This window comes from Triticum dicoccoides, chromosome 3A (genome assembly GCF_002162155.2).
Source record: "Triticum dicoccoides isolate Atlit2015 ecotype Zavitan chromosome 3A, WEW_v2.0, whole genome shotgun sequence".
In the NCBI taxonomy this organism is placed as follows: Eukaryota; Viridiplantae; Streptophyta; class Magnoliopsida; order Poales; family Poaceae; genus Triticum; species Triticum dicoccoides.
In genome coordinates this window covers 695,726,296-695,734,925 of record NC_041384.1, presented here as the reverse complement: position 1 = coordinate 695,734,925, position 8,630 = coordinate 695,726,296, and the positions used below count along the sequence as shown (strand labels likewise).

Below are 8,630 nucleotides of genomic sequence, written 5' to 3'. Positions count from 1 at the left end.
GTTGACTCCCCGCAAGTTACAGGAGGAACCGTTGATTAGGCTTGGTGGCACACTCGGCCGAGCTAGGCCATACCAAACTTTTTGACTTACAAACAAAATTACATTTCATCTACGCAAAAAAAAAAAGAGAGTTCAAAATAATGCTGCTGGAGAAAAGAAAAGGAGGTTCACATGCATCATGAGCCACCATCACGGCATCGTCCATCCAGTCCCCATCATCACGGGATATCATAGTTTTTGGTACGGACCCCAGCCCGTGCCTATCCTCCACCTCCGAAACTGGCAAACAATCGTCTCATCTGAAACCACTCGGCCGTCCCGCGTCACAAAGTCGCGGATCATGGCGCAAAACAGTACCCAACTAAAGCGAAAAGCTCGCCAAGAAACCGGCCAAAGCGCTAAAGCGACCGCACACTGCCTGCCACCAGCGGCAGCAGAAGAATAGTACCCCAACTCGGAGCGAAAGCAAAGCTTGCCGGCTTGATCCTCATCCTCGACCGGATGCCGTGGTTTTCACCGGCACGAAACTTCTGAATCTTTCATGGTGTTTTCGGTTTTCTCGCCGAGTGGAGCTGCGCTGAGCTCACGTGTGACATAACATCACACTCACACTCACACCCACCAAGAGCGGCCAGGACGAATCCCAGTGATGTCTCCCTCTCGGTAGCCGGCCTATATATACAGGCGCACGCCGGCAGCAATATTCGGCAGAGAAGCAGGACGGTCGGCAATGGCTTCTGCGGCCGTCTGCTCCCCTAAGCAGCAGCAGCGGCAGGAGGAGGAGAAGGACGGTGGGGTTGTTAAGATCGGCCGGGTTGACGACGTGCAGGAGCTCCAGAGGGCGTGCGTGGACGACGTGCCGGAGCGGTACGTCCGGGACGGGGATGACCGGCCGGGCGGTGCCAACGTGTGCGCGCACGCGGAGATCCCCGTGATCGACGCCGGCGAGCTCCGGCGCGGCGGCGGCGATGTGGACGAGCTGGAGAAGCTCAGGAGAGCCTGCCAGGAGTGGGGCTTCTTCCAGGTACGCACCAATCGATATGGCCACTTCATCAATCATCTGTCACGTGAAAACCAATTATGTGACGTGTACATGTAGGTGGTGAACCATGGCATCGACGGCGAGCTGCTGGACGAGATGGAGAGGTTGTCGAGGGAGTTCTTCATGCTGCCGCTGGAGGAGAAGGAGCGGTACCCCATGGCGCCGGGCGGCATCCAGGGCTACGGCCACGCCTTCGTCTTCTCCGAGGACCAGAAGCTCGACTGGTGCAACATGCTGGCGCTCGGGGTGTCCCCGGCGTTCATCCGGCAACCCAAGCTCTGGCCGACCACGCCGGCCGACTTCACCGACACCCTCGAGAGGTACTCCGCCGAGGTCAGGGCGCTCTGCCATCGTCTCCTCGAGCACATCGCCGAGACGCTGGGCCTGGCGCCCGGCACGTTCGCGGGCATGTTCGGCGACGCGGTGCAGGCGGTGCGGATGAACTTCTACCCGCCGTGCCCGCGGCCGGACCTGGTGCTGGGGCTGAGCTCGCACTCCGACGGGAGCGCGGTCACCGTGCTCCAGCAGGACGCCGCCCGCGCAGGGCTGCAGGTGCTCCGGCACGGCACCTGGGTGCCCGTCCACCCCGTCCCGCACGCCCTCGTCGTCAACCTCGGCGACTCGCTCGAGGTGCTCACGAACGGCAGGTACAAGAGCGTGGAGCACCGGGCGGTGACCAACGGCGAGCAGGACCGGCTGTCCATCGTCACGTTCTACGCGCCGGCCTACGACGTCGAGCTCGGCCCGCTGCCGGAGCTCGTCGCCGACGGGGAGGCCTGCCGGTACCGGAGGTTCAAGCACGGCGAGTACAGCCGGCACTACGTCACCAGCAAGCTCGAGGGCAAGAAGACGCTGGACTTCGCCAAGATCAACTAGACCGCCAAGAACTACAATCCTATATTGCAGACATCATACTGAAGTTGATAGTGCGTTTGTGTACAGAACTGCTAAGTAATTAAGATTCCTGAAGCATCTGCTGCACCTGAATATACTGCAAGAACTGTATTCCTGGTACGGGAATGGGTAACAAAGCAACAATTTGCCAGTTAAAAGTACTTTTTTCTTGTCTTTATTGCAAGGTGGGGTTTTACTTTGGGAAAACACCATCAATTGGAAGTTGGTATTCACGTCAAAGGACTTTAACCATGATCATTCTTTTAGTCCATTGACAATTGAAAAGCAAACACTTTACCATCCATCACTAGGAAAAGGTAACAGCGGTGAGAACCAAGGCAAGAAAACCATGGGCTAAGCATCACTCTTGAAAATGTAAAGAGTTTCACCACTTCCTATAGAAAGAAAGTCCAATATGGATATGCTGCGAGGATCACTCAAAGTCAGACAAACAAGGTATAAGATCCATGCACCACTCATAATGGGAGCAGAGCAGGGTTTGGAATCTAAGAAATGCAAACAATTGCTGAAATTTTGTCTATTTTAAGCCTAGCCTAATAGCAGTTTCAGAAATTCTTAATAAATCCTAGAGGCCCACGCAACCCATTCGTACAAGGCAAGAGGTGAAACTAAAGTTTAGTCTCACATTGCTAGTTTGGAGGAAGTTGGACCTCTTTATAAGGGAGGTTCTTTCCCCACTTGTATGAGCATGAGAACAAGAGGGACATCCACGCGCGCTCCTCCTCCGCCGCCCGCCTCGACACACCTCGACGCGGCGGGAATGAGCCGAAAAGATTTTTACGAAAGTGGAGTTTGAATGCGAACGGTGCAGCCTGCTGGCTGTTCGCTTCATCTCTGTCTCTTCGTTTCACCTCCGGTCGCTGCCCTCTATAAAAGGGAGGTCGCTCCTCCCAGAGAGATGCATCAGAACTTCTCCTTCCTCTCGCCACCGGTTCCAATCTTTGAGCTGTTGTTGTCTTCCTCATCCTGACTTGCGGCGTGCACCGCGAGTCGGGACAGTAGGCCTCTGAAACCGCACCTTTTGAGTCTTGTACGGGAGAAGGGTGATAAGGTTTTTGGGAAGCGCCCAGCGCGACTACTGGCTGTTTCACCACGGACGATCCGGTCGCCGACGACTACTTCCCCGACGAGGACTTCTTCCCCGACGTCCACGACCTCCTCGACAACATGGCAGGCGAGGACACCGACCCCAAGTACATCGCTTCTGATGCTGCTGTCTCGTACGTGTTTTTCTCCTTTCTATTAGAGGTCCTGCTACAGTTCCTTGTTCTAATATTTGCCCTAGATATGTTAGACTCTATTTCATATATGCAACTTGCTATACTGTCTGCTCTAGGTATGTTTAGTTACAGTTCATATATGAAGATGTTGTTTACCTTTTCTTTGTCAAATCGCATGGCTTGTTTTATCACTACTATACTGGTCATGCTTTATCTAGTATTTCTGTTAATAAAATCGTTCGGTAAATTGCTCATATTTCCAACAATCCAAAAACCTTATTATAGGCAATTTATTCCGAGTGGTTTTGTTGCTTTCATGAGACCTCCTATGTTTGAGGGTATCCACTATAAGAGGTGGCGCGTGAGAGCAGTCTTATGGTTTCAAACCATGAGTTGCTATGACGCCACTCTTGGCAAACCTGAAGGAGAGCTTGATGCTCAACAAGCACAAGCCTTTCAGAAAATGGATACTCTGTTTAAGGCTGCTCTCTTGAGTGTTCTTGGTGAGAACATAGTTGATGTTTATGCGTCAATTGATAATGGAAAAGATATGTGGGATGCACTTGAGGCCAAGTTTGGGGTCTCGGATGCTGGCACTGAGCTGTACATCATGGAGCAATTCTATGATTACAGGATGACTGAAGAGCGCTCCGTGGTTGAGCAAGCTCATGAGATACAGTCATTTGCTAGAGAACTTGAGCACTTCGGTTGTATGCTACCGGACAAGTTTGTTGCCGGAGGTATCATCACTAAGCTTCCTCCTTCATGGAGGAACTTTGCTACCTTGCTGAAGCATAAGAGGCAGGAGTTTTCCATCCCGGATCTCATTGGCACTCTTGATGTGGAAGAAAAGGCAAGAGCAAAGGACGCACGTGTTCGAGGTATTGAGGAAGGATCTAGTGCCAATGTGGTACAGAAGCAGAACTTCCAGCCCCACAAGTTCAAGAACAAGGGCAAGTTTGATGGTAAAGCAAAGTTTGATGGGAAGAACAAGGCTGTCCAGCACAAGAACTTCAAGAAGAATAATGACAAGAAGAAAGGTGTCTGTCATGTGTGTGGCAATCCTGATCATTGGGCTCCTAGTTACCCTAATCGCTATGATAAGCGTCATCCTGGGAAAGGCGGCAAGACCGCTAATGTTGTCATTGGAGACATTGATATGAAGGATGCTGGGTATGGTATATTTCCCACTATTCTTTCAGTATGTCATTCTCCTGATTGGTTGATTGACACGGGTGCTAATGTGCATGTATGCGGTGATATTTCCATGTTTTTGTCTTATCAGACCGCAGGGACTTCAACCGTGCTGATGGGCAACGGTTCAAGTGCTTCTGTTCGTGGTGTTGGCACGGTCAATCTGAAGTTTACTTTGGAGAAAATCGTGCAGCTGAAGGACGTGCACTATATGTCCCCTCCGTCAATAAAAATCTTGTTAGCGGATCCCTTCTGTGTAGAGATGGCTACAAGCTTGTCTTTGAGTCGAATAAATTTGTAATATCCGAGTATGAAACCTTTGTTGGTAAAGGCTATGAGTCAGGAGGCTTGTTTCGTTTATCCTTATCAGACGTTTGCAATAAAATTGTTAATCATGTTTACAACAATAGTGAATCAAATGTGTGGCATTCACGTCTTTGTCATGTTAACTTTGGTTGCATGTCACGACTAGCAAAGTTGAACCCAATCCCTAGTTTCACCACTGTCAAGGGATCTAAGTGTCAAGTGTGTGTGCAAGCTAAGCAACCTCGTAAGTCTCACACGACTGCGGAAACGAGAAATCTTGCACCACTAGAGCTCATACATTCAGATCTTTGTGAAATGAATGGCGTTTTGACAAAAGGTGGAAAGAAATATTTCATGACGTTAATTGACGACTCCACTAGATACTGACGTGTGTATCTTCTGAAATCTAAGGATGAGGCTTTGAACTTTTTCAAGATCTATAAAGCTGAAGTGGAAAACCAACTTGATCGAAAAATCAAGAGGCTTAGGTCTGACCGTGGTGGAGAGTATTTTTCCAATGAATTTGATGCTTTTTGTGCGGAACATGGTATAATCCATGAGAGTACGCCTCCCTATTCACCTCAGTCAAATGGGGTGGCCGAAAGAAAGAACCTTACTCTAACTGATTTGGTTAACGCCATGTTAGACACATCGGGTCTCTCCAAGGCATGGTGGGGGAAGGCGATATTGACGACATGTCATGTCCTAAACCGAGTTCCCACAAAGAACAAAGAGATAACTCCATTCGAGGAATGGGAGAAGAAAAGGTTAAAACTCTCTTATCTATGTACATGGGGTTGTTTGGCGAAAGTCAATGTTCCAATTCCAAAGAAGCGGAAGCTTGGACCAAAGACTGTGGATTGTGTTTTCCTAGGATATGCTTTTCATAGCATTGGCTATAGATTCTTGGTTGTAAAATCCGAGGTACCTGACATGCATGTCGGTACGATCATGGAGTCGAATGATGCGACTTTCTTTCAAGATATCTTTCCCATGAAGGATATGGCTACCTCATCTAATCAGGAGATGCCTAGCTCATCGAATCAGGAACCCGTTACAATTACCAAACCTGCCATTTTGATAGAACACTTTGAAAGTCCTGTGGAGGAGAACAATGAAGTTCCTACTAGGAGCAAGAGACAGAGGACTGCAAAGTCCTTTGGTAATGATTTTCTTGTGTATCTCATAGATGACACTCCCAGTTCTATTTCAGAGGCCTATGCATCTGAAGATGCTGACTATTGGAAGAAAGAAGTTCGTAGCGAGATGGATTCCATCTTGGCGAATGAAACTTGGGAGATAACTGATCGTCCTTATGGGTGCAAACCTATAGGATGCAAATGGGTATTCAAGAAGAAGCTTAGGCCTGATGGTACTATTGAAAAGTGCAAGGCTCGGCTCATGGCTAAGGGTCATACCAAAAGGAAGGTGAAGACTTCTTTAATACTTACTCACCTGTGGCTCGACTGACCACTATTCGAGTTCTACTTTCACTAGCTGCCTCACATGGTCTTCTCGTTCATCAAATGGATGTTAAGACTGCTTTCCTAAATGGAGAGTTGGACGAGGAAATTTATATGGAACAACCAGATGGGTTTGTACTAGATGGTCAGGAAGGAAAAGTGTGCAAGTTGCTGAAGTCTTTGTATGGACTCAAGCAAGTACCTAAACAGTGGCATGAGAATTTTGAAAGAACTTTAGTAGCTGCGGGCTTTGTTGTAAACGAAGCTGACAAATGTGTGTACTATCACCATGGTGGGGGCGAGGGAGTTATCCTTTGCTTATATGTTGATGACATACTGATTTTTGGAACAAATATGAATGTTATTAAGGAGGTCAAGGATTTCCTATCTCGCTGTTTTGAGATGAAGGATTTAGGAGTGGCTGATGTCATTCTGAACATCAAGTTGTTGAGAGACGATGATGGTGGGATTACATTGCTTCAATCTCACTATGTGGAAAAGATCTTGAGTCGCTTTGGCTACAGTGACTGCAAGCCCTCTCCAACACCATATGATGCTAGTGTGTTGCTTCGAAAGAATGGAAGAATTGCTAGAGACCAATTGAAGTATTCTCAGATTATTGGCTCGCTTATGTACTTATTAGACAGTGCTACAAGACCTGACATCTCTTTTGCTGTTAGCAAACTGAGTCGGTTTGTTCAAAACCAGGAGATGTGCATTGGAAAGCTCTAGAGAGAGTTTTGCGTTATTTGAAAGGCACTGCAAATTATGGAATTCACTACACTGGGCACCCAAAGGTGCTTGAAGGGTATAGTGACTCAAACTGAATCTCAGATGCTGATGAGATAAAGGCCACAAGCGGATATGTATTCACTCATGGAGGTGGCGCTGTTTCTTGGAAGTCTTGCAAGCAGACCATATTAACGAGGTCAACAATGGAAGCAGAACTCACAGCACTGGATACAGCTACGGTCGAAGCAGATTGGCTTCGTCGGCTCTTGAATGACTTGCTGGTTGTTGAGAAACATGTACCGGGTATCCTTATGAACTACGACAATCAAACTGTGATCACGAAAGTGAGCAGCTCAAAGGATAACATGAAGTCATCAAGACACGTTTAGAGAAGGTTAAAGTCTGTCAGAAAAATGAAAAACTCTGGAGTTATTGCATTGGATTATATCCAAACGTCTAAAAATCTGGCAGATCCTTTTACTAAGGGTATATCACGTAATGTGATAGATAATGCATCGAGGGAGATGGGTATGAGACCCACAATATGTGTTGTTCACAGTGGTAACCTATTCTTCGTGATCGGAGATCCCGTGAATTAGATGTGAAAGACAAGCTGTTGGTCAACTGAGAGAAGAGTATCCTTACGATTCACAATACCATCCTATGAAGATGCAATACTCTCCTAATCTGCATGGCAGGTTGATGTATATCTTAATGTGTTCTAAGTGGCTCATTTAAGCAGAGATGTTATCCTGCAGAACATCTTTTGAAGAACACACATATATGAGTCTGATTGTCAAACGCCGCAATCTATGAGAGTAGGGTTCTCTCTGGTAAACTCATGAAAGGTCACGGAGTATGACGCATAAGCTCCACCCGCGGGGAAGAGCCACGGTAGCCACGTATCGGTCAAGGCTTTATGTGAAGCCCTTCGGCTGCTGGTTGTTTGCTTCATCTCCGTATCTTCATTTCACCTCCCGTCGCTGCCCTCTCGCCTCCTTCTCTTGCGCCTATAAAAGGGAGGTCGCTCCTCCCAGAGAGACGCACCAGAACTTCTCCTTCCTCTAGCCACCGGTTCCAATCTCTGAGCTGCTGTTGTCTTCCTCATCCCGGCTTGCGGCGTGCACCGCGAGTCGGGACAGTAGGCCTCCGAAACCGCACCTTTTGAGTCCTGTACGGGAGAAGGGTGATAAGGTTTTTGGGGAGCGCTCAGCGTGACTACTGGCCGCTTCATCACGGACGATCCGCTCGCCGACGACTACTTCCCCGACGACGACTTCTTCCCCGACGTCCACGACCTCCTCGACGACATGGCAGGCGAGGACATCGACTCCAAGTCCAGCGCTTCTTCTGCTGATGTCCCGTATGTGTTCTTCTCCTTTCTATTAGAGGTCCTGCTACAGTTCCTTGTTCTAGTATTTGCCCTAGATATGTTAGACTCTATTTTATATATGCAACTTGCTATACTGTCTGCTCTAGATATGTTTAGTTACAGTTCATATATGAAGATGTTGTTTACCTTCTCTTTGTCAAATCGCATGGCTTGTTTTATCACTACTATACTGGTCATGCTTTATCTAGTATTTCTGTTAATAAAATCATTCGGTAAATTGCTCATATTTTCAACAATAATTACGGCGCACCAAGGCAAGAAGAGCAACTTGCAACCTTAACAACAAACTTGACCTCGAAAAACGCATCCAAAACACAGTAAAGTAGCATCAAGCTATACATAAGCAAGCTTCAACCATACACAAC

General features: G+C 47.9%; 1 protein-coding gene across 1 annotated transcript; it reads left to right on the top strand.

The window, feature by feature from the left end:
- Window positions 1–484: 484 nt before the first annotated feature.
- LOC119270277 (protein SRG1-like) lies at window positions 485–2,114 on the top strand. The gene is made up of 2 exons (XM_037552271.1): window positions 485–1,024; window positions 1,100–2,114. Exons 1-2 carry the CDS (start codon window positions 731–733, stop codon window positions 1,916–1,918), a joined length of 1,113 nt encoding a protein of 370 aa, XP_037408168.1. The 5' UTR covers window positions 485–730; the 3' UTR covers window positions 1,919–2,114.
- The last annotated feature ends 6,516 nt before the right edge of the window (window positions 2,115–8,630 follow it).